The following is a 27,447-nucleotide window of genomic DNA, read 5'->3' on the forward strand; positions in this document are numbered from 1 at the left end:
TTTGATTCACGCGGATAAAGATGGCCTTGAACCTTTAGGGGCGGCGCGGCGGGGCGGGGCGGGGCGGGACAACATGACCTTAGCCCAACGCCCGGGCAGCGCACCAGCCCGGGAGGAAACGACGGGCGGGGTGGGCACCACCAGGGGCGGGGCAGGCGCCAGCCCGCAGCGCCTCCCCAGCGCCTGCGCTCGCGTGTCGCGCCCCAAGACCATGGGGAAGCTGGTGGCTCTTACCCTGCTGGGCGCCGGCCTGGCCCTAATCGGGGAGAGGTTAATGACGCTTAGGTGAGTTAGCATCTTGATGGGAACATCCTCGGCTCCTCTTCTCTTCTTCCTAGTTAGGTTAAGGGCTGCCCGGTGCCGCCTTCCTATAGCGGTAAGAATGAGCAGTTTGGGACCCCATTCCTCAATCCCACTTAGCAAACTGTCCCTTGAGAAGCGCACATAGAGTGAGCTGACTTCTTGCCTTTCCTAAGATGGTGGGGCAGAAATGCCGCCCCGCACCCGCCCCTTTCCCAGGTCGCCCTTAGCATTCAGCTCCTGAACAAACTAACTCTTTTGGAAGCGCTGAACTTGGGGTAGGGAGCCAGGCTATAAGCTGGATGTTTTTTGGCCGACTCAGAGGTTGCCCAAGGCAAGTTCCACACTGAGGAGTACTGGGTTACCAACTCATCCCGGATTAAAAGAGCTAGGTGGACAGCAGGGAAATGAGCCAAAACCTGCAGGGGGAACCTGGCATTTTGTAGGTATCTGACCTTTTGAGGTGGAAGATCTCCTGGTGATAGCCATCCCAGAAATATCTCAGGAAAAGTTAATACTGGGCTGGTAAGAAGAAACGTTAGGTGATGATGTGCATTTCTGGGTGAATCTATTAGCCTCTACTTGCCTTCAATTGTCTTTGGGTTGTTTTTATTTATTTCTCTAAGTAGAAACTGGTCGTCTCCTCAGAGGTTCACGTCTAGAATCTACTGAGGAGCCTAATGCCTTTTTTTTTTGCCTCTTAATTAATTAATTAATTTATTTTTGGCTGTGTTGGGTCTTCGCGCTGCTGCGCGGGCTTTGTCTAGTTGCGGAGAGCGGGGACTACTGTTTGTTGCTGTGTGCAGGCTTCTCCTTGCAGAGCAACGGGCTCTAGGCACGCCAGCTTCAGTAGTTATGGCACGCAGCCTCAGTAGTTGTGGCTCACGGGCTCTAGAGCGCAGGCTCAGTAGTTGTGGTGCAGGGGCTTAGTTGCTCTGCGGCGTGTGGGACCTTCCCTGACCAGGGCTTGAACCCATGTGCCCTGCATTGGCAGGCAGATTCTTAACCACTGCGCCACAAGGGAATTCCCGAGCCTAATGCCTTTTGATAATACTTCCTAGTTCAGCTTGAAAGAGTTTATTGTTACATTTGCTCCCAATGCACCCAAGTGAGAGAATCATAAAAAAATAATTATTATAATTTTTATAATAATTATATTATTATATATTATTATTATATAATAATAATTATAATAATTATAAAGCTGATCTAAGGTGTATTTTTCTTAAAGTGACAGTAGGATAAGTCTAAGTGTAGAATCTTCCTGAATACAATTTAATAAAAATGTAAAATTATTCCTGGTATTTAGAAGAATGTTTCACTGTGGAAACAAAAACACTATTCAGAAATAGTTTGGCCAATTGTTTAAATTGTGGTCAGTTTAATGAATTTAAATACTTGCAAAGTAAATTAGCGTAAAAATTTAAAAATAATAAAGTTAAAGCAAAAGTTACAGGGTTTAGCTATTAAAATACCCTGTTGAATTTGGGAAAGCAGTAGGGGGCACAGGGATCAAAAGGCAAAACTATAGGGGGTTAAGGGAACCAAAGTGCAGATTTATAATAGGCAATACTTTAGCACATTAAATAATATTATTTTGTGCATTTAAATTAATAATATTTATTTACTATTAAATAAGTAATATAGGCACATTACCCAGATAATGTCCACATTATATAAATAAATAAATGGAGATGTTTACTTATTTGTGATATCATCCATAAATGATGAGAAAGAGAGTTAATGAATATGAAGGTGATTAAAGACCATGTTTAGACATTGATTTTGGATGTTGTGCATTGACCTCCAGTGTTTTTATCTTCTGCAGAGAAAGAACTAATGCATATCGAGAAGTGGAGCCAGTAGAACCCCAGAACTGCCACCTTATTGAGGGACTTGGTATGTATGTGACAGTACAATTTCTTGGTACCATCCACCTGACAGAGGCTGCCAGCTAATTTAATTTGCTGCTACTACTTAAACCCTCCTATTGAGCCTTCAGCCTCATCAGCTTTACCCAAGCTACCTCATCCCACATCTCCAAGACGTCTCCTAAATGTCAAAATCTGTGGCTTTTTCTCAGTCCTCCTTCTTACTGACATCTCTCAGTCATTTGAAAAATGTTATTGACTACTCTTTGGTTGGTCCCTCACTGAACTGTGCTCCTGTCCCTTCTGTGAAATTTCACTTCCTTCTCTGTCTTCTTCTGTTGCTTATCTTACTTCTTTTTTTTCTTCTCCCCTCTCCTTGATGATATTCCTAACTTCAAGTGTCACTTCCTTCAAAATTTATCTGCAAGTACTAAGAGGAATATGACTTAGCCCTTATTCTCAAGAACTTCACAACCGACTGAGTTTTTTTTTTTTTTAATTAATTGAAAATCCATAGCTGGATCCCTAATCACTCAAACTGCAGGCCTTCTTTTCCCATCTGAAATCTACTTTACCTTTCTGTCATTTCCTCCCTCATACCCCCACCTACAACCAGCTCTTCTTCTAGACTTCTCCTAAGCATGGTACCCGCATTGTCAAAGAGACTCAGTTCAAAATTTAGCAACCATTTGTTGTCCCCTCATCGCTCACTGTTTCACGTGAGATATGTTGGCCTCTCCTGGGCCGCCACACAGAGCTGATCTCATTTACTCCTTACTGCCTCAACTGCTTATTCTGGCTCCAAGTCTTTCACTCTCCCTGACAATACTACTAGAAAAACAAAATTCTAGCTAGATTCTGTTCACTGTTCTGGCAATGTGTTCTTTCATTTTCTCACCTTTGCTCATGAAATTACCCCCAATGATTTCTTCATCTCTGCTGGCTGAAATCAGCTGGAAACTCCTCTCATACCTCTGAACTCTCACAGCACTCTGAAACTCTGATTCACTTGTGACACCTACTACATGCTTTATTTTAGAGCCAGCAGTGTGCTTTTCTTTCTCTCACAATCAGACTGTAAACCTCCTAGGGTCAGGGACTGTGATTTATTTCAGTATGTGACAGGATGAAAGCATTGTGACATAAGAGATATATATATATATTATATAGCTCTCCAAGATATGTTACTTATATATATATATGTATATATTTTTTCTGATATACATATATATCAGAAAAAATAAGAGCCCTTTTGATTTTAGTTTTCTGCCCTTTTTCCCTCTCAACTTCTAAAAAAAGAAGAGCATTAGCCTGGTCCTTGTGCTCACTGGTCTTAGATGAGGTCTGTGCTGCCAGCTAGAAAGCAGAATGAACTGATGACAAACTACTTCCTGAGTTTGGTTTTTAAAAACCTGAGCTCCTTCAAGGGATTCTGATGGAGATGGGAGAAGAATATGTGGGTTTTCTGAATAACAGGGACCTTTGCCCCATTCTGGGGGAAGATCAAGACCTAGGAAGGAATGGTTAGAAAGTATCTTTAGGGAGGCTGGATCCTTTATACCGTGTGTCACAGCCCGAGCAAAGGTTATATGCGTACACACGCAGGACGTGGAAGTGGCGAAATTGTCTAAGTTAAAGGGACCACATGGGCTTGGCAGTGAGTAATTCAGTGGTGACTAGCATAGAATAAAGGCCATATGGACTTGCCCAAATATTCAGCTTCGTTTTAAAAGTCACCACCTATGGTACCTGCACAACCCTGGCAGAGAGACTCAGGTTGAATTTCCCTCCAGTTTAGTGGAACGTGGGCTCAGGGTCAGATTTAATTTGATTTTAAAAATAAGGAAATATAACATTTAATCATTTGTTCACTGTCTTGTGGAGTAATATTCATATTGACTACACATATATCTCTCAAAAGATAAGAGCCCTGCCAAGTAATTTAGAGGGGTAATTAGACTAGATCATTTCTAATATCTAGTCCAACTCTCAGATTGTATGATTCAAACAGACTTGAGAAGTTAAAACTAGAGCAGAAGAAAAAACTGTCATGTCACTTCTCATGTCTGTTGGCATGTGTACATTTTGTATTTGTAGAACTAAACAAGTGAGAATGATCATGGGTCATTTGTCAGTAGGACAATATTGCTATATATCTAAAAATAATAATACTGCCTTATCAAAGGCCTAGTGTCTATAAGCTTTCTGCTGAGTCCTTTGGAAACGTTTACATCATCCTCACAACCACCCTATAAGGTGAGTGCTGCCATCTGTCTTTGTAGATTAGGAAACTGACACCCAGAAGAATGAAGTTACTTGCCCAGTGGTCCAGAACTAGAGGGTGACAGGCCTAGATTATGAGCCAGAGCAGTTTTCTTCTATGCCTTGGTACTCTCTGTTGTGTAACACTGCCTTTCTTATCTACTGACAGCACATTTTTATTATGAAGCTTCAGGGAAGTATGATAGCAGCAGAAAACAGAAAATCTGAGGTGCAAAAAGGTGAAATATTAATAAATAGAGCTGACCGAGACAAGGCAGGCTAGATATTGAAATAAAGCTCACTAATAAGATAATACTCGCAAGACCCAACTATTCCAGAGTGAAAAGCTTTATGAAACAATGGAAAACACTAAAGGATTGAAGGCAGGGTGTGGTAGGTAGGCAGTAACAGAGCTGGGGAAAAATTCTGATTTGTGTTTTCTTCAAGACCTAGAGTTTTGTGGTTAATTTTATTGGCGAACAAACTCTTCCTTTTTTTGTTTTCCTTCCCCAGTATTCTTTCTGGGAAGAAAGGTTGAAAGGTGAAATAATTCTAACCTCCAAAAACCATACCTCAAAGATCTTTTTGTGTTAAGTTCATCCTTTTTCCAAGGCTTTGAGGCTCAAGGATTGTCTTAACTAGGAAGTCATTTGGTTAATTAGAGCTGCACTTGAAATATGAATAGCTTTATCAGCTTGCCCTTGGCAGGATTATCAAGTAGACAGACAGCCATTGTATGTGGTGTCTTCCTATCTTCCCCTCCATCTCTTTTCCCTCCTATAGCTTCCAGCTTCTCCAAGATATGTTTCTACTCCACGGTAGGTTCCATTTGTTTTCTTAGCTGGCTTTCAGAACCTTCTCTCCAAGGTGTAAAATGAGGATAATATTACTTGATAGTAATTTGGTGTGACATTCTTTCAGGATGTCTGTAGAGAACTATTGGAGGCCAAAGAAATGAAGTTATGCCAACTAATAGGGTTGACAGATTAAAAGGCAGTAGATGCCTATTTGTAAGCCTTGTTTTAGACTTGGCAGTGAGGGTTTTAAGGTTAGTTGTGCACAGGTTAATGAGTATGTGGAGGGGACTCAGGGGTGGGTTCCTGGGGACTCTTACTTCCACAGGTGCCACTGTTTCTGAGATGCATTGGGCCATCATGCAGATGCAGTGTAGGTGGGGGAGGAGGGCAAAGGAGGGTCAGGAGTAAAGTACAGTCAGCTACTAATTCTTTTCCACATCTGAGTGCAAAGCACCAGCTTCCCTACCCTCTGGGTAGAGCAAGTAAAGACAAGCATAGTCCCTTTGGAAAATGCCCACTCCTATTGCAGGTGAATTACTGAAGTGGTTAATGCTATCATGGGAGATATGCGACATGGTGTATGGAAGATAAAAAGACCAAACCAGAGAGTATACAACTCAGGACATCTTCTACTCAGAAATTAACACACACTTGTCAATAATTTAACCTCAAGACAAGACAAAGTTCAAGAAACTAAAGCAGTGTATCTTTTTTAGTCAGCATACCAGCTTTTACTGAAAGCTTTTACAGTGAAAAGGCAGGTATTATATTGGGTGCAAGCATACCGTACTGAATAAAACCTGGTCCTTGTTTCCAGGAAGCTTACTTTCTAGTAGGACATTAACAAATGCAGGAGGTCGCAGCCCAAGTTTGGAAAATGTCATGGTGGATGCAGTCACAGGTGACTGTATTAGTACATAAAATGGATGCTGAAGCCAAGAGAGGTTGAAAAGGCCGAGAAGGTAGCATACAACTCATCTTTAAGAGCCCGTGATACTCAGCCAAGTGGAGGTGAGGGTGGTGTGGGAAAGGTGTGGGTTGCCAAGAAGCACGTAGCAGCATGTGCTCAGGCATGTAGGTGAATAAGTCTGGCACATTTTAGGAACTGCCGACAGAAGTACTGCAGCACACCTGGAATGGAGAGTGAAAAGTGGGAGCCACAAGAATTGAGACCAGAGCCTCAATTCTGTGGAGAATTTGGGATTTATACTGCCAGCCCTAGTGGACCATTGGTGGGTTTTAAGCAGGGGCATAACAAGGTCAACTTTGCAACTTAAAAAGATGACTGTCAACAGTGCAGAGAATGGTTGTAGGGGAGCAAAGCTGACCCATTTGGAAGCTATTATAGAAATCCAGGAGGGAGTTCTAGAACTTGAAAGACTTGTGATTAGTTAGATTTGGGGAGTAAGGAAAAGGAAAGCATCAAAGATAACTCCAAGGTTCCTACTTTGTGTACTTGGGGGATAGAAGTGTCATCCACGGAAATTGAAATATAGAAAATGGAGCAGATTCAAGAGGGAAATTTCCAGGTCAGTTTGAGACATGTTGAGTATGAGAAATGAAAAGGCCAGGTAGAAATGTCTAATATACAGGTGAATACAGAGGCCTGGAAATTGGGCTTGATTTAGAGATTGGAGAATCAAGAGCATGTGAGTGGAAGCTGAAGCCATGGGCTAGAGTCAATGATGCAGGTAGGATGAGTACTCTGCCCCTAGAAACAACCAAGGGCAGGTAGAGCCTGGGGAGTATCCACATCCAGGATGGAGGTGGGAAGGAGATCGGGCAAAGGGAAACCAAGAAGTGATTGTTTAGAGAAAAAAAAGTGAGAGAAAAAAGTTTGTTCAAAAACTAACCCACCCATATTCAACATGATTTTTAAAATTGCTTTATTCATTTTGCTGGATTCTCCCAAAGTCTATTTTACTCCATGTATAAAAAGCACTAAATCTTTCAGGCCATCAAAATACCATATATAGGTAAATCTTGATTAACTGGATTGCTTAGAAAATAGAAAGCTCTGATTAATGTAATTATTAGGTTACTGGTTGGGGATTAGTTTCAACCTTCAGCATAATCAATATGATTAAATCTCTGTCCTCCAATTTTCAGTGCCTATTGTTTATTATTCTGTTGATTCAAATTTGCATTTTCTTTGGGTTTGTTCCACTTTTCTTTCCCCTGTTCTCCTCTATCCTCTCTCAATTGCCTTTTGACACACTAATAACCCATTACCTTAGGTAACCATTTTCCCACGTATTCCATTTACTATAGCTGTGCAACAAACTACCCCAAAACTTAGGGACTTGAAAGGACAATAGGACTTCCCTGGCGGCACAGTGGTTAAGAATCTGCTTGCCAGTGCAGGGGACATGGGTTCGATCCCTGGTCCGGGAAGATCCCACATGCTGCAGAGCAACTAAGCCTGTGCGCCACAACTACAGATCCTGCTCTCTAGAGCCAGCGTGCCACAACTACTGAGCCAACGTGCTGCAAGTACTGAAGCCCTCGTGCCTAGAGCCCGTGCTCTGCAACAAGAGAAGCCTCTGCAACAAGAGAAGCCTCTGCAATGAGAAGCCCATGCACCACAACGAAGAGTAGCCCCCGCTAGCTGCAACTAGAGAAAGCCCATGCACAGCGATAAGACCCAACGCAGCCAAAATAAATAAATACCCTGTTTTTTTAAAAAATAAAAAGGCAACAGTTATTTTGCTTATGAGTTTGCAGTTTGGGCAGGGCTTGGTGGAGACAGCTCATCTCTGTTCCATTTGCATCAGCTATGGTGACTGAAAGGCTGGGAACTGAAGTCATCTGAGACTCCTCCAGACCTCTCTCTGCACTGTGTGGTCTCTCCACAGTCTCTCTTCTGTAGCTTTAAAGTACCAGACTTCTTATTTTTAGGTTCAGGGGTCCCAAAGTACATGCCTTGAGAGAGAGAGAAAGCAGTGGCAGGTTTGGTTATGACTTTACCTTGTATGTCAGGTGGCATCACTCCCTCTTCATTCTGTTTGTCAAAGCAGTTAGAAAGGTCCACCCAGGTTCAAGCAGAGACGATACAGATGTAGCCTCTTAATGGAAGAGTATGAACATCACATTTTAAGAGGAGCATGTGGGGAGTGGTTCAAGATGGCAGAGTAGAAGGACGTGTGCGCACTCCCTCCTGCAAGAGCACTGGAATCACAACTAACTGCTGAGCAATCATCCACAGGAAGACACGGGAACTCACCAAAAAAGATACCCCACATCCAAACACAAAGGAGAAGCTGCAGTGAGATGGTTGGAGGGGCGCAATCACAATAAAATCAAATCCCATAACTGATGGGTGGGTGACTCACAAACTGGAGAACACTTATACCACAGAAATCCACCCACTGGAGTGAAGGTTCTAAGCCCCACATCAGGCTTCCCAACCTGGAGCTCCGGCAATGGGAGGAGGAATTCCCAGAGAATCAGACTTTGAAGGCTAGCAGGATTTGATTGAAGGACTTTGACAGGACTGGGGGAAACAGAGACTCCCCTCTTAGAAGGCACACACAAAGTAGTGTGTGCATCAGAACCCAGGGGGAAGGAATAGTGACCCCATAGGAGACTGAACCAGACCTACCTGCTAGTGTTGGAGGGTCTGCTACAGAGGTTGGGGTGGCTGTGGCTCACCATGGGGAAAAGGACCCTGGCAGCAGAAGTTCTGGGAAGTACTCCTTGGTGTGAGGCCTCCCAGAGTCCACCATTAGCCCCACCAGAGAGCCTGTAGGCTCCACTGCTGGGTCGCCTGAGGCCAAGCAACCAACAGGGAGGGAACTCAGCCCCACCCATCAGCAGACAAGCGGATTAAAGTTTTACTGAGCTCTGCCCACCAGAGCAACACCCAGCTCTACCCACCACCAGTCCCTCCCATCAGGAAACTTCCACAAGCCTCTTAGATAGCCTAATCCACCAGAGGGCAGACAGCAGAAGCAAGAACTACAATCCTGCAACCTTTGGAACAAAAACCACATTCACAGAAAGAAAAAATGAAAAGGAGAGGACTATGTACCACACAAAGGAACAAGATAAAACCCCAGAAAAACAACTAAATGAAGCGGAGATAGGCAAATTTCCAGAAAAAGAATTCAGAATAATGATAGTGAACATTATCCAGGATCTCGGGGAAAGAATGGAGGCAAAGATCAAGAAGATACAAGAAATGTTTGACAAAGACCTAGAAGAATTAAAGAACAAACAAACAGAGATGAACAATACAGTAACGGAAATGAAAAATACCCTAGAAGGAATCAATAGCAGAATAACTGAGGCAGAAGAACGGAGAAGTGGCCTGGAAGACAGAATGGTGGAAATCACTGCTGCGAAACAAAATAAAGAAAAAAGAATGAAAAGAAATGAAGACAGCCTAAGAGACCTCTGGAACAGCATTAAATGCACCAACATTCACATTATAGGGGTTCCAAAGGAGAAAGGACCCCAGAAAATATTTGAAGAGATTATAGTCCAAAACGTCCTTAACATGGGAAAGGAAATAGCCACCCAAGTCCAGGAAGTGCAGAGAGTCCCAGGCAGGATAAACCCAAGGAGAAACACACTGAGACACATAGTAATCAAACTGACAAAAATTAAAGACAAAGAAAAATTATTCAAAGCAACAAGGGAAAAATGACAAATAACATACAATGGAACTCCCATAACGTTAACAGCTGATTTCTCAGCAGAAACTTTACAAACCAGAAGGGAGTGGCATGATATATTTGAAGTGATGAAAGGGAAGAACCTGCAACCAAGATTACTCTACCTGGCAAGGATCTCATTCAGATTCGATGGAGAAATCAAAAGCTTTACAGACAAGCAAAAGTTAAGAGAATTCAGCACCACCTAAACCAGCTCAACAGCAGATGCTAAAGGAACTTCTCTAAGTGGGAAACACAAGAGAAGAAAAGGACCTACAAAAACAAACCCAAAACAATTAAGAGAATGGTAACAGGAACATACATATCAATCATTACCTTAAACATGAATGGATTAAATGCTCCAACCAAAAGGCACAGGCTTGCTGAATGGGTAAAAAAACAAGACCCATATATATGCTGTCTACAAGAGACCCACTTCAGACCTAGGGACACATACAGACTGAAAGTGAGGGGATGGAAAAAGATATTCCATGCACATGGAAATCAAAAGAAAGCTGGAGTAGCAATTCTCATATCAGACAAAATAGACTTTACAATAAAGACTATTACAGGAGACAAAGAAGGACACTACATAATGATCAAGGGATCAATCCAAGAAGACAATATAACAATTGTAAATATTTATGCACCCAACATAGAAGCACCACAATACATAAGCCAAATGCTAACAGCTATAAAAGAGGAAATTGACAGTAACACAATAATAGTGGGGGACTTTTAACACCTCAGTTACACTAATGGACAGATCATCCAGACACAAAATTAAGGAAACACAAGCTTTAAATGACACAATAGACCAGATAGATTTAATTGATATTTATAGGACATTCCATCTGAAAACAGCAGATTACACTTTCTTCTCAAGTGCACATGGAACATTCTCCAGGATAGATCACATCTTGGGTCACAAATCAAGAGTTGGTAAATTTAAGAAAATGTAAACCATATCAAGCATCTTTTCCGACCACACTGCTTTAAAGATTAGAAATCAATTACAGGGGAAAAAAATGTAAAAAACACAAACACATGGAGGTTAAACACTACATTACTAAATAACCAAGAGATCACTGAAGAAATCAAAGAAGAAATCAAAAAATACCTACAGACAAATGACAATGAAAACACAACAATCCAAACCCTATGGGATGCAGCAAAAGCAGTTCTAAGAGGGAAGTTTATAGCAATACAATCCTACCTCAAGAAACAAGAAAAATCTCAAGTAAACAATCTAGCCTTACACCTAAAGGAACTAGAGAAAGAAGAACAAGCAAAACCCGAATAGTAGAAGGAAAGAAATCATACAGGTCAGAGCAGAAATAAATGAAATAGAAACAAACAAAACAATAGCAAAGATCAATAAAACTAAAAGCTGGTTCTTTGAGAAGATAAACAAAATTGATAAACCTTTAGCCAGACTCATCAAGAAAAAGAGGGAGAGGACTCAAATCAATAAAATTAGAAATGAAAAAGGAGAAGTTACAATGGACACTGCAGAAATACAAAGCATCATAAGAGACTACTACAAGCAACACTATGCCAATAAAATGGACAACCTGGAAGAAATGGACAAATTCTTAAAAAGGTATAACCTTCCAAGACTGAACCAGGAAGAAATAGAAAATATGAACAGACCAGTCACAAGTAGTGAAATTGAAACTGTGATTAAAAATCTTCCAACAGGGCTTCCCTGGTGGCACAGTGGTTGAGAGTCCGTCTGCCGATGCAGGGGACACAGGTTCGTGCCCCGGTCCGGGAAGATCCCACATGCCACAGAGTGGCTGGGCCCGTGAGCCATGGCTGCTGAGCCTGCGTGTCCGGAGCCTGTGCTCCGCAACGGGAGAGGCCACAACAGTGAGAGGCCTGCGTACCGCAAAAAAAAAAAAAAAAAATCTTCCAACAAACAAAACTCCAGGACCAGATGTCTTCACAGGTGAATTCTGTCAAACTTTTAGAGAATAGCTAATACCCATCTTTCTCAAACTCTTCCAGAAAATTGCAGAGGCAGAAACACTCCCAAACTCATTGTATGAGGCCACAATCACCCTGATACCAAAGTCAGACAAAGATACTACAAAAAAAGAAAATTACAGACCAATATCACTGATGAATATAGATGCAAAAATCCTCAACAAAATACTAGCAAACAGAATCGAACAACACATTAACATGATCATACACCATGATTAAGTGGGATTTATCCCAGGGATGCAAGGATTCTTCAATATACTCAAATCAACCAGTGTGACACACCATATTAACAAATTAAAGAATAAAAACCATATGATCATCTCAATAGATGCAGAAAAAGCTTTTGAAAAAATTCACCACCCATTTATGATAAAAAACTCTCCAGAAAGTGCGCATAGAGGGAACCTACCTTAACATAATCAAGGCCATACATGACAAACCCACAGCAAACATCATTCTCAATGGTGAAAAACTGAGAGCATTTCCTCTAAGATCAGGAACAAGACAAGAATATCCACTTTCACCACTATTATTCAACATAGTTTTGGAAGTCCTAGCCACAGCAAGCAGAGAAGAAAAAGAAATAAAAGGAATACAAATTGGAAAAGATGACACAAACAGATGGAGAGAAATACCATGTTCTTGGATTGGAAGAATCAACACTTTGAAAATGACTATACTACCCAAAGCAATCTACAGATTCAATGCAATCCCTATCAAATTACCAATGGCATTTTTTACAGAACTAGAACAAAAAATCTTAAAATTTGTATGAACAAACAAAAGACCCCTAATAGCCAAAGCAACCTTGAGGGAAAAAATGGAGCTGGAGGAATCAGACTCCCTGACTTCAGACTATACTACAAAGCTAAAGTAATCAAGACAATACGGTACTGGCACAAAAATAGAAATATAGATCAATGGAACAGGATAGAAGCCCAGAGATAAACCCACACACCTATGGTCAACTAATCTATGACAGGTTATACAATGGAGAAAAGACAGTCTCTTCAATAAGCAGTGCTGGGAAAACTGGTCAGCTACATGTAAAAGAATGAAATTAGAACACTCCCTAACACCATACACAAAAATAAACTCAAAATGGATTAAAGACCTAAATATAAGACCAGACACTATAAAACTCTTAGAGGAAAACATAGGAAGAACACTCTTTGATATAAATCACAGCAAGATCTTTTTCGACCCACTTTCTAGAGTAATGGAAATAAAAACAAAAACAAACAAATGGGACCTAATGAAACATAAAAGCTTTTGCAGAGCAAAGGAAACTATAAACAAGATGGAAAAACAACCCTCAGAATGGGAGAAAATATTTGCAAACGAATCAATGGACAAAGGATTACTCTCCAAAATATATAAACAGCTCATGCAACTCAATATTAAAAAAACAAGCAACCCAATCTAAAAATGGGCAGAAGACCTAAATAGACATTTCTCCAAAAAAGACATACAGATGGCCAAGAGGCACATGAAAAGCTGCTCAACATCACTAATTATTAGAGAAATGCAAATCAAAACTACAATGAGGTATCACCTCACACTGGTTAGAATGGGCATCATCAGAAAATCTACAAACAACAAATGCTGAAGAGGGTATGGAGAAAAGGGAACCCTCTTGCACAATTGGTGAGAATGTAAATTGATACAGCCACTATGGAGAACAGTATGGAGGTTCCTTAAAAAACTAAAAATAGAATTACCTTATGACCCAGCAATCCCACTATTGGGCATATACCCAGAGAAAACCATAATTCAAAAAGACACATGCACCCCAATGTTCATTGCAGCACTGTTTACAGTAGCCAGGTCATGGAAGCAACCTAAATGCCCATCGACAGACGAATGGATAAAGAAGACATGGTACATACGTACAAAGGAGTATTACTCAGCCATAAAAAGGAATGAAATTGGGTCATTTGTAGAGACGTGGATGGACCTAGAGACTGTCATACAGAGTGAAGTGAGTCATGTATCGTATATTAATGTGTATGTGTGGAATCTAGAAAAATGGTACAGATGAACAGGTTTGCAAGGCAGAAATAGAGACACAGATGTAGAGAACAAACATTTGGACACCAAGGGGGTAAAGTGGGGTGGGGGGTGGTGGTGGTGGGATGAATTGGGAGATTGGGATTGACATATATACACTAATACGTATAAAATAGATATCTAATAAGAACCTGCTGTATAAAAATAAATAAATAAAATAAAATTCAAATTAAAAAAAAAAGAAGAGCATGTGGCTTTGATACATCCTGTTTCTACCATATGTGTAAATTACGGTTTACCACTCAATAACCATTGCCTTCATTTCACCCTCAATGCTGCCTGCTTGGCTTCACATTATATGTGGGTCTATCTCTCTCCTAGAAGCTACGAGAGCCCCTTTTTCATCCTGTTCTTAGTCATATCTTACTTATCATATGCCTCTTTCCATAGAGAAATGCACATGACCAGCTCTCAGTGAGAAAAAGATCTGACTAAAATCTTTCAAATTCAATTATTTCCAATAGTTCATCCTAAGATCTATTGGTTTTATAACAGAGAACAGTTACTCAGTAATTTCCCAATATGATAGGAGAAGGATAGATTTTTTCAGGCCTCAGCAAGTTGGAGAGGAGAAATACTTGGCAGAAAGGCCTTTAAGAGAGCTTCGCAGTGAGGACTTTCCAAATGTTATCACTTGGTCTGTAGATAAGTATTCTGTGGGGAATAAAGCTGAATCTCTTAGGACATACCCTGAGAGTTTTTATTTAAAGAATAAATCTAGGATATGAATTTATTTTATAGTTATTTGCTTTTTTTCTCCTGAAAATGGACTTCTAAAAAAAAAAAAGAATTTAGTATTTCAAGAGTCTGGCTCAGGTTTTAGTGGAGTGTATCATGCCTGTGGCAGTCCTGAAAGTTAATAGTTTCCCAAGTAAATAGTTTAAAAAGTTAAGGTAGTTTCCAGAAGAAGTTCAAAGTCTTGACTATGTGCGTGATTTACTTTTTAAGGCTTTGTACACGCATCTTTCTGATCCTCTGCTTCTTTTGCAGAAAATGGCTCTGAAGATATTGACATACTTCCTAGGGGGCTGGCTTTTATCTCCAGTGTGAGTATTTTCCATGCCCCTCAGATGCTCATGTCAATAGCTGCATGGACAGTACATTAATGTTGCCGACTACAGCTGCCAGATGGATCCCTACACATTCATCCCGCCCATGGGTAAACTAGTCAACTAAAAAAGCCAAAATGGGATTCCAGAAGGCTAATTAAGATATCACGAAAAAGAAAAAAAAAAAAGATACCATGGAAATGCCAGGCTTGCCTAACCCTTGGTGGGCAGCTCCCTGTGGGCAGTTATATACCCAGTAGTGTCTCAATAAATGTATATTGAATTCCATTAGATTCCTAGATGAGGCACCAGATTTGCTCAGCTGTTGTTCATCCTCATCATCACTCTATTTGCTGGGCCTCAGCTTCTGGAAATCATCTTCTCACTAATTAGTATTCCTCTCATCATGCCTTCCTATGTTTGGAGCTCAGTAAATGTTTGTGGATTGAATGTTAACCATGTTACTCAATTCAAAACCCTGAGCACTTTCCATCTTGGATACCTTGCCTTTCAAAGAGAAGCTCTTTCAAAGAAGAGTAGGGAAAAACCTGCATTTTATTCTCAATACCACCTTCACAGGTTTGGGATGATGAGGAAGCTATGTGAAGGACTGAATTTCAATAAATTAAAATGTATATGTTGTGAAGATGTTGAAAATTATCATGTACTTATTAAATCAGTTGCATTTGGAACGGGACCTAGGATTTTGAAAAAAGTAGGTTGACTACATTTCCAATGTGAATTCTGATTGCTGGAATTGCATGCTCTAATATTCCATTTTGGCCAATAAAATACTACCAAATAACATAAAATTTTAAAATCTATATCTTTTTGGCCAGAAACAGGGCACATAAAATATTCCTTAATGGCCCCAATTTCTAAATTCTTAAGTATAGTCAGGGTCTCATTTGGATTTTAAATCGCTGCTGCTGGTGGTACATGTGAGGGTGGGAGGGTGGGTGGGAGGGAATTTATTTCTTTAGTTTTCCTCCAAAACCAAAAATAAAACAAAGCTGTCTAGAAAAGCTTTTTCTTTGTTGACTTAAATTACCTATTGTCAATTTAGATTTTCAATGTTATGCCAAATAGACCTTTAAAAATAATTACTTTACAGCTAGATTTCTTTGCTATTTGGAAATAATATTTGTAGTTCCTACTGTATGTTTCTTTTCTATTTTCACTAGAACTAAGTGTACTAAACTCTTGCTATTCAGAAAGTAGAGATTTTCATCACAAATAATTCCATGAGAAATGTTAGCTCTTTTTGCAAAATAACAAACAACTCATTCTTATAGGATAAGGATAATGTTCTTTGCTTATTTTTGATCTTTCTGTACTGCAGTAAATTCAAGTCCTTGTTCTTGGTTACCTCCTACTGCCCTTTCTTGCCATCCTAGAGCATGTTCGGAAGATGCTGATTTAGAGAGTAATTCTGTGCGATAGATATCTTTAGTGTATTTAGAGGTGCCAAGCAGGCTGTTGCTTCCTTACCTTGGGACTTGGCATGCTCTTTGCCTGCAAGATTACTCCCTTCTTCAATGTTATTGGCTAACTCCTAGTTCTCTATGAGGGCTCATCGTGGTGGCACTTTAATTCCTCAGGAAAATCCCTAACACTCTCTTTCTGGGCAAGGTGACTCTTTGATGGTCCTACAGGTTCCTTGTGGTTAGGGTCTTAGATGCCACACCATATCTGATACACTTGCTCGGCGCTGCCTCCCAGGATTTCAATCCTTTTGAGACCAGGACTTTGGAATGTACATTGCCACACTAGCACCTAACATACTACCTGGCATACACAGGTGCTTGACTACTTACTGAATGTATGTACTGATGAATGAGGGCAGTGGAGGAGTTCCATGCCTGTCCACATGTACCTGTAGTCTGTTGGTGGAAATAAGATGCCTGCACATCCAGGTGATTTTCAGTGGTGAATGGTATCAAAAGAATTGCTTGCAATCACTTGCCACAGATTCTTAAACAGAATTTCTGCCTTAAACAGAAAACCAGGCAAGTGTGAAGCCATTTCTTAGAAGAGTTTCATTCATCATGACGCTTAATGTAGGCCACGTTTGTTTGCCATGCTCTACACTTATTCCCCAATCAAATCATTTCCATTTCCAGAGCACCCAGTCGTTCTACTGGCTGTCAGTGCCTTCACATTCCCCCAAGCTCCCACGGTACTTGCTATGGTGTTCCACCTTGAGCTGCCTTCCTGAGCAATATTCTCTACTGTCAAACCTTTCTTTATGGTGTGGCAGAAAGAGGCTGTACAACTATGATCTGAGTGATTTAGGCAATTCACTTCTCTGGGCTTAATTTTCCTTAGGTGAAAAAGGGAAGGATTAGATGTCTCTGACTTTTTTCCCCCAATGTTACTGGACTTAGTGACAAATGGACTATGGAGGGAAGGGGAGACTTGGAGACTCAATTTTCTGGCCTGAGGTTGGGGAGAGCAGTGATTCCCTTAACAGAGAAGAATAGATACAAATGAGATCAAGGATTCTAGGAGAGATGATTCTGGTTTTGACCATTTGATTTTGAGCTGCCTTTAGGAAGAAGTTGGGATGTAAGCTAGGGCTCCAAAGAGGGGTTCCAGGGAAATGTGCATGTTTGAAAATCACTGGTATAGAAGAAATACCTGTAACCTTATAAATAAGAGCTACAAGGGAGGAGTGTAGAATGAGAAGGAAAGACGGATGGATGAGGACAGAGGAGGAAAGGGCAGGAAGAGAATTTAGACTAGCCCTATACAGTGTAAGAGCTAGAACAGGGCAAAGGGACTTGGCAAAGAATTTGATAAGGCAGCAGTAAGCAAAGAGAGAGGCTTCCTTAGAAGACGGGCTCTTGACTGACGATGGCAGATTCGAGCTCTGGAAGCAGAAGTTTGTGGCTAGGGACATGCCGATCTCTCCTCTAGGTGTGGTGACTTAAGGAGAGGGAATGATAGAGGGAATAGACCTTCCACTGATGGGCTTCAGTGGCCAGTATTGTCTGGGGAAAGCTAGATTTCCCATAAGATTTAAGCATAGGAGAACTGTTCTAAGAAAAGCTTGAAGATATAGGTGGGGTTGTTTGAAACTGAAGAGTTACTACCCCAGGGGTTGGGGGCGGGGAAGGGAGGGACAGTGGAAGGGCCAAGAATAGTATAACTGTAAGTAAGAGAGTGTGTGTGTGTGTGTGTGTGTGTGTGTGTGTGTGTGTAAGAAAGGAAGGGGAGAGGGAGAGCAAGGGAGAAGGTAGAGTAGGAAGAAGGAAGAAGGAGGGAGAGAGAGAGAGAAGGAAAGAATTTAAACTGATTATAAGTGGAAATGAGGGTACAAGAAAAGATACAATATTGTTGATGTTGATATACATCAGAGTGATGGGGGAAGGACACAGGGAGGAAGTGGGCTGAGTTTTGTAATTGGTATAGAATAAACCAACCCGAAGTTTTGACACAATGACCTGGGATGCAGCAAAGGCCCAATACATTCAGGATGCCTATTATTGGTTGATAAACACCTGGTTTTTCCAGGAGAAAGAGCCACTGTTCAAGTTACTGGAATGAACTTTTTACAATATTTGGAGAAAAGGATTCACATCCAAATCTTTGGACATATCTGTAGGAACACAATAGGTCAGAAATAGTAAACTGTATGAAATTGGTTCCCCTATGTTAATTCTTGGCTGATTATTCTCTTTGTCATTACATAATATAATGGATGTAGGATGGGAGCAGTGCAATAAACCCATACACCCCTCTCTCTGCTTTGAGGAGTGTTCATTATATATAGAATAGGACTAGAAAGAACCTTCACAATTAAATATTTTAATTTCCTCATTTTATAAATGAGAAACCTGTAGTACAGGCAGGTCAAGGGACTCAAACAAAGTAATACAGCTTAGTCTCTTGCATTATGCTTTTTGGTCTAATTCCTTCTCTATATATTAAAAATTGAACATCAGTTCTTCCCATATTCCCATTTGCAATGGCTTAGATGACATTGGTAATCCCTCAGATCAGATAATGACAATACCTGACAGTGTGAAAAATCCCAGAAATCTAAAAGAAATTTAGAGCTTTGAACATTTTTGTTAGGCCTTGAGATTTTAGCTTCCATGTGAAAACGTTGCTTTGATATGTGTATATGTGCATACTTATTCTCTATATTTTAAAGGGATTAAAATATCCAGGCATGCCAAACTTTGCACCAGATGAGCCAGGACAAATCTTCTTGATGGATTTAAATGAGCAAAACCCAAGGGTCCAGGCACTAAACATCAGTGATGGTTTTGACAAAGCATCATTTAATCCACATGGGATCAGTACTTTCATCGACAAAGGTAAAGCTTGAATGCTTAAGAATAAGGGGAAAATGAGGGAAATACAAACCACTCATCCTCAACTATTCAACATGTATGTGAAAGGAGGGAAGATGCCATTTTACCATGAAGATGTATATTTATAAGATAATAAATATGTATCAAAACATTTTTTAACGTCATGTTAAAGAGGGGGAGACTAGACTGTGGTCACACCCTCTTTCTCCTACCCCCTTTTCTTCTCATCTGACCATCAAAACCATTTGGGATATTGTTCTCAGAAATCTAACATATAAACTAAAGGCCCTTTGAAAATAATCTCGTGACATTTATAAAGCAACATAAAATGAAACAATGGATGAATTAGACATTGTTAAAATTAAAAAATTCAAAAGACACCATCAAGGAAGTGAAAAAACAACCTAAAGCGTAAGAGAAAAAGATTTGCAAATCAGATACCTGATGAGGCTTATATCCAGAATATATAATTTTTACATCTCAACAACAAAAAGACAAATACCCAGTTAAAAAATGGACAAAGGATCTCAGTATATCTTTCCAAAGAGATACACAAATGGCCAATAAACACATGAAAAGATACTCAGTATCCTTAGTCATTAGGGAAATGTAAATCAAAACCATAATAAGATACCACTTCACACCCATAGGGTGGCTATAATTAAAAAAAGACAGACAGTAACAGACTTTGGCAAGGATGTAGGGAAACTGGCATCCTCACACTTTGCTGGTGGGATTGAGGGCAGTCACTTTTGAATGCAGTTTGACAGTTCCCCAAAATGTTAAAGGTAGATCTACCATATGATGCAGAAACTCTACTCCTTGGCACATACCTAAGAGAACTGAAAACATAGGTCTATACAAAAACTTACACACATATATTCATAGCAACATTACTCCTAATACTAAAAAGGTGAAAATAATCGAAATTCCCATGAAATGCTGAATGCATAACCAAAAGGTGGTATGTTTATACAATGGAATATTATTCGGCAATAAAAAGAAATGAAGTATTGATGAATGCTACAACATGGATGAACCTTGTAAACATTATCCTAAGTGAAAGAATTCAATGACTAAATGCCACATATTGTATGATTCCATTTATATTAAATGTGCAGAATAGGCAAATTTATAGAGACAAAAAGTAGATTAGTGGTTGGCAGGGACTTGGCGGGGGGGATTGGGGAGTGACAGCCAATGGATATGGGGTTTCTTTTTAGGGTGATGAAAATATTCTGGAACTAGATAGTGGTTATGGTTGCACAACTCTGTGAGTACACTAAAAACCACTAAACTATACATTTTGAAAGTGTGAGTTTAATGGCAAGTGAATTATATCTCAAAAAAGCTATTGTAGAAAACAAAGCATAGTTATGAATACACTATATATGCTTTAAAACAATAATTTCCAATATTACTTCTTACTTTATAGTTTATAATTCCAGACTAACTTAATTTTTAGATATTTGTGGGTCCACAGATCATGTAGAAGATAAGAAGAATGAAACCTCACTAGTAGTAACTATTAATATGTGAAGGGAAGGCCGAATGGAAATGTTGCAAATCAAAATTTTAAAATAAATGGTGTTTTAATTCTTCCAAATACATACTGAAGTTACAAGGCATTGTTAATTGTGAAGTTAAATTTGCTAGAGTGATTTAAATGAATAAAAAATGACTAATAATTATCTCAATCCACTTATCCAACCAATCAATGTTTCATTCTTTCATCTGCACCAATGGACTTATTCATTTTTAAACTAATGGGTACCTTTTAAAATGCTTGAATACTATTTTACTAAGTAGGTTAAATATTCCCCTGAAATCTAATATATGATGTTTACTTGCCTAGCAAGCCCTTCTTTAAAAGATAATTGTACCTAACAATTTTATATTGCTTTACAGTTTATAAAGCACTTTATATATATTTTATTCCTCAAAATAAAACCCTGGGCCCAACCTTGACTCTTCCCCTCTCCCCGTCGCATTCAGTTAACTAGTTACAAAGTTCTGTCCAATTTAACCCTCAAATATCTCTCCAAGCTGCTGACCTCTCCCTATCCTCACTGCACCATCCCAGTCCAAGTCTCCAACATATCTATCCTAGATTCTGCAGTGGTCCCTGATTGCACTTTCCCTCTTATACCAACTCAAGCTGTTTTTATAAGCAAGCATTATTTTTTATACAAATCTGATCATGTCACTCCCTTCTGAAAATTCACCATATTGTTCCTGTCACTCTGAAGATAAACCCCAAATCTCCAGAATGGTTTCCAGGCGCTACCCCTACATATTCTGGCATCTGGATGCTCTCTCCAGCCTCAGTAGACACCACTGTCTCCCTGACTCTCTGGACTAGTCACACTGGATTTCCTTTAGTCCTGCAGAATGCTGCATGCCTCAGGGCCTTTGCATCTGTAATTCCCTCTGCCTGGAATGTCTTTCCATTGATTTCTGGCTTATTCTTTTTCATCATTCAGGCCTCAGCTTAAATGTCACCTTCTCAGGGAAGCCTTCCCATCATCTTATTTCAGCCTGTGAACCTTGCTATATTTCTTCTCAATGAACTTCCTCTTTTAGCACTCATCAAAATGGTAATTAATGCTTTTTATTAATGTTAAAAGATAACAACCTTCTTTCCCTCTCCCACTATTGCTCTATAGTGGCTCCTTCTCTATAGTGGGCTCCTTCTCATCTCTAGATCCAAGCTTAACTGTCACTTTTCAAGTGGGTGCAACTGTATGAAGAAGGCATATCTCCCCATTCCCATATTCTTTTATTTACTAATTATTTCCTTCCTGTTTTCTTCTCTAGAATGTAACCATCATAAAAGCATATGTGACTTGGTCATTGCTGGATTCCCAGAGTCTAGAACAGTGTCTGCAGCATGTTAGGTGCTCTGTGAACATGTGTTAAATGAATAAATGAATGAACCCTATGAGTCAGGCAGGGCGCAGATACTGATAGTTTTATAGATGGAGAAATAGAGTTTAGAGACATGCAGTAAAGTGTAACTTCACTTCTGTCATTAGTAAATGGCAATGCCAGAAGTAGAACCCAGATGGTCTTAGTTCTAATCCTATGTCCTTAATTCAGGTGAAATTTGGGCTCCTGGCTCTATTTAAATAATTTGAGAGTCATCACTTTTTTGCCTGACACCCAACTAGACATATGATGCTTCACTGGAGAAGGTGTAATGAGTGATCAGATTGGCCTGGGATAGTGTTAGAGGTGGGTTTTTTGTAAGGGGGGGAAGGGGAGGTGAGGGTTGGTTTTGGTTTGTTTTTTTTTTTTTTTAAGATGGGACCAGTTTACAGATTAATCCTCAGGCATATAATCAGGCTTTCAGAAGTTAAGTATGTTGTGATTGACAACTTATTTTGTTAGTGACTTCCCTTAATTATGTATTTAATTCATAAGGCCAAAACATTACACATAAATTGGCATGAATGAGAAGACAGAAAACAAAAGTCTTCTCACCAAGCATCTCTTATATGAAGAGGCCTTAAGAAGGGGCTAAAGCCAGGGCAGCAATGTATTTTTCATGCTGTGTCCAGCAAGAGTGTCTTGTCGAAGGGCCATGTGAGGGCTAAATGCTACTCAGGTTCTGCTTGCCAAGTCCCTGGAACAGAGTTGCCATGCCCTGGAACAGAGTTGGGTCAGACCAAAAGAAAGATTCATCTGCGAGGGAGCACTTTTCCTTAATTCAGGTAAAGGTGCCCATGTGGTTCAGGGGCCTTGAGTATAAGCCCCACATCTCAGGGCTCTGGCTTGCCCCGCTGCATGATTGGAAACCCCATCAAGAAAGGAACTGGGGAGATGAACGCAGATCACATCCTGAATGGGAGCATGGGCCCAGGCTCTTTCAAACTCCAGAGTGCATCTGACTTAGAACTCCTGATAAGTCAGAAAACAGTACTCTGAGAAGCTAGAGTACTGCCCCCAATCCTGTTCACAGCAGTTCACATTCCGGTATGAGAACAGATAGGTGAACATTCCTGAGGTTGGTTATACCTAGAATTGGCTAATCTATTTTCTTCTACATTTGTATTTACATTCCACGTCTACTGGGTTCATGAATAACTAAATATCGTTACTGCAACCACAGGTAGGTGACTTGTGTCAGGAGTTCATTCTCTACCTGGGAAATGTTCATTTAAAAATATTTACACAGGCCTGACACTTCTTGAACGTGTGTTGCAATGTAGGCAGTTCTCACAGAAAAGAATTCTCGGCAAAGCTTTGCTTGCTGTACCCACTTCTCTTGTTGAGGGGCCACCTTGGGAAACCGCATCCGTGTTTATGCACCACTGTAGTTCTTCATCTTCCTGTTAGAGAGGGTGTGCAGGTGAGGCTGAAGGGAGCATTGCAGAAACATCTGGGCGTGGCTTTGCCACTGGGTGGTGATGAAATTGCTGATGAGTTATTAACCTTCTGAGTGTCAGTTTCTTCAATAAAATGAGGATTCTGGCATTTGTTTGACTTACCTATCAGATGGGTTGTGAGGATCAAAGGCAAGATGTATAAGCAAAATCCTTGGACATGACCAAGTTCTACACTAGGTGTAATAATAGTTGCAACAGAAGCAAACTTCTTGGAAATTATGTCTTTTTTCCACTTTAGACCAAATTGTTTATCTTTATGTTGTGAATCATCCCCACATGGAGTCCACTGTGGAGATATTTAAATTTGAGGAACAACAACGTTCTTTGGTACACCTGAAAACTATAAAACACGAACTTCTCAAAAGGTATGGAATTAAAGTATTTAATTTGCGCCTCTGCTGTGTGCTTTGTTTTCTTTAGTTCACAGCCTTTGTTAAACTTTTGTTTTGAAGCTTTTTCTTCTAAAGCTTTCTAAAGGTTCTCATGGTGACACTGCCCAGCACCTCACTAGAAATTGCTGTATTCGGTATTGAATATCTTTATTTTCTCCAACGTTTTGAAAGCATTTTAACCCTATAAAGTTGCTCTAATTCCATCCTCCATAACATAACAGCGCAGAACCTGCTATTGGGCTCTCTAAACACCCACACCCTTTAGTTGTCCTGGTAGGTTGTATTCTGAAAGCCATACCCATTGGGTGTTATAACCAGCCTCCAGAAGGACCATTCCTTTGTTCAAAGTTTTAAAGTAACATTTGAAAAAAGGCCTGTAGGCCTATATAAAAATCACATTTATTAAGTATTGACTATGTGCCAGGCACTGTGCCAAAATCCCTAATTCCCTTTCACTCTCACAACTGCCTTCAGTAATAGGCATGAGTAAACAGAGACTTAGAGCAGTTTGGGGTAAGTTACTTACCCAAATTACATAATTTGTAAGTGGTAGAACTAGGGTGTAAACCTTGACCCATCTGAATTCAAAGCTGGGCTCTTAATCACTGTGGTGAACAGCTTTGAGAAAAATTGTAAGTTTTTTACTAGTAGGTTGCCTGTTTCAAGCCTGTAACAAACAATGAAGAATCCTTTATAAAATGGATTCAATGCTGAAAGACTGGTTCTAAAACAGTAGAGGTTAATCTTTCCATGAGGTAGAAGAGTAGGGAAAGAAAAGGAAGGAAGTTCATCTTCTCTCCTTTGCTCTCTTTTTCAACAACACATTTGAATTTCTCCCCATAGAATTTGGGGGCAACAAAAGGAGAGGCAGGAGAAGTAAGAGAACTTGAAGTTGTTGACTTTTCCCATGATGCACTGTGCTGGGTTCTGAGGCTCAGTGGGGACCAGGACTGCCACTGCTGGGTGACTGAGAAACTGTGGACAAGTCACTCAACCTGTGCTTCAGTTTTCCTCAGCAAAATGGGGATTCCCTCAAAGGCCTGACTTACCTACCTGGTGATTGTGAGGGTCAAATGCAATAACATCCCCTTGTGGGAAGAGTGCTTCAGAAAGCACAGCCTGAGGGAAAACTCAAGACACAACTTCTTTGTTAGGGAGTGCCAGCCCAGGATGCAGAAGTCAGAGACCAGCCTGAGGCAGGGAAAGCAGAGTGTTATGGGTTGAACTGTGTCTCCTCAAAATGATAAGTTGAAATTTTAACCCCTGATATCCCAGAACATGACCTTATGTGGAAATAGGATCCTTACAGATGTAATTAGTTAAGATGAGGCTGTATTAGAGCTGAGTGCGCCCTTAATCCAATATGATTGATGTCCTTATAAGAAGACAGACAGACACACAGGGAGAATGCGTGTGAAGATGGAAAGTGAGATTGGAGTGATGCACCTACAAGCCAAGGAATGCCTGAGGCTACCAGAAGCTAGAAGAGGCAAGGAAGGATCCACCAGTAGAACCTTCAGAGGGAGTATGGCTCTGTCAACAATTTAATTTCAGACTTCTGGCCTCCAGAACTATGAGACAGTAATACTATTTGTGTTGTCTTAAGCCACCCAGTTTGTGGCACTTTGTTACAGCAGCACCAGGAAACTCATATGGGAGAGAGTCTATAGCAAATGCATTGTTAAGCCAGCTACTGCTACGTGCAACTGACTGCTTGAAATCATGGGATTGCCCTCCAGCAAGCAACATAAACCTCATTTCAAGACAATCTGGCCAAGATAAGAAAGGAAGAGGAGTTTATCCACCCCACCCCCCATCTCTCAGTAGTCAGAGGTGTGCCTCAAGGGGTGTTAATTCCTGCACATACCTTTTTACCCATGTGCAAGGCAAGTCTGGTGATATCCTGTGCTTTGAATTTGACAGGGATGCCTGGAAATGGGACTAAGAGGCCCATAACAGACATGAGGTAAGGCGCTATAAGGGTACACTGTGGAAAGTGTGTCAGATCCTGTGCAGAGCTGGTTGAAATAGTGCCAGCTGGAATAGGGCAGGCGTGGCTTTGAGGATCTAAAGAGGACCTTGAGAGGTAGATAAACACATACCCAAGCATTTCAAAGGGTAGAACAAAGTGCTATGGAACAAATTATGAGGGAATTTAACTTAATCTATGGTGATAATACTTTTTGGAAGGACTGCGTAAGCTGAGACCTAAAAGACAAGTAGCCCAATAACATTGGGAGAGTCATTGTACAACAAAACCTCAAAGTATTTCCTGATTCATCCAAATTTTTCTTTCCTAAATTTAATGTAAACTTGTATGGATATAACTGAATCACTTTGCTGTACACCTGTAACTAACACATCATTGTTAACTATAATATAAAATAAAAAAATTTTTAAATCATAAATGCCACTAGAAAGGGTGGCACATTAACTTTATTGACAATATTGTGTATTTTACAAAGTTGCTGAGTAGAGAAGCTTCACACACACACACACACACACACACACAGGTTCAATCTTTTTTTTTTTTTACATTTTTTTCTAGTCATCATCTCTTTTTTTCTTTTCCAAAATAGAAATGATTTTGTTTTAATTGTTGTGAGAATGAGACTTGGTTCATTTAAAAATTTCAATGGTATTGAAGAACATAAATAAGAAAGAATAACACTCATAATCCCACCTATGCAGAGAAAATATAAAGGTCAGGATGAACTGGGTCTTGCTACAATAATAGAAAAGAAAAACCCTAGCATCTTTAATGGCTCAAACCCACAAAGTTTTGTCTTGTTTTCATACTCATGCTACATATCCAATGTAGGTGATTCAGGGAGTCAGTTTTATGGTGTCCTCATTTAGAACCTTAAGAGAGGACCACACTCTCATTTATCAGAAAAGTTGCTGGTTACTGTGGAAGAGTGAGGGAAGCATGGTGGATCTTGTACTGCCTCTTAAAGTCTCCCATCTCGGAAGCTACATAAATTACTTCATTTTTTTTTTAACTCTTTTTTTTTTTTAACATCTTTATTGGAGTATAATTGCTTTACAATGGTGTGTTAGTTTCTGCTTTATAACAAAGTGAATCAGCTATACATATATGTATATCCCCATATCTCCTCCCTCTTGCGTCTCCCTCCCACCCCTCTAGGAGGACACAAAGCACCGAGCTGATCTGCCTGACCAGCTCTTTATCGGCAACCTGCTGATGAGGTGGACAGGTCAGAGCTTAAAGATTTTTTTCAAAATTAGGGGAATATGGTGGAGCTGCATATTAACAACAGTGGGAAATTACCGACTTTTGGGTTCGTTGTGTTTGATGATTCTGAGCCTGTCCAGAAGGTGCTTAGCAACA

General features: G+C 40.2%; 1 protein-coding gene across 1 annotated transcript in view; it reads left to right on the forward strand.

The window, feature by feature from the left end:
- The first annotated feature begins 207 nt into the window (after positions 1-207).
- The window catches only part of PON3 (paraoxonase 3), a 32,902-nt gene continuing 5,662 nt past the window's right edge, over positions 208-27,447 (forward strand). The window contains exons 1-5 of the mRNA XM_065884307.1: positions 208-285; positions 2,129-2,199; positions 14,935-14,990; positions 19,153-19,318; positions 23,942-24,068. Coding sequence (XP_065740379.1) covers positions 212-285; positions 2,129-2,199; positions 14,935-14,990; positions 19,153-19,318; positions 23,942-24,068 — 494 coding nt within the window. The 5' untranslated portion in view covers positions 208-211. The remainder of the gene's footprint in view (positions 286-2,128; positions 2,200-14,934; positions 14,991-19,152; positions 19,319-23,941; positions 24,069-27,447) is intronic.

This window comes from Phocoena phocoena, chromosome 9 (assembly GCF_963924675.1).
Source record: "Phocoena phocoena chromosome 9, mPhoPho1.1, whole genome shotgun sequence".
Classification (NCBI taxonomy): domain Eukaryota; kingdom Metazoa; phylum Chordata; class Mammalia; order Artiodactyla; family Phocoenidae; genus Phocoena; species Phocoena phocoena.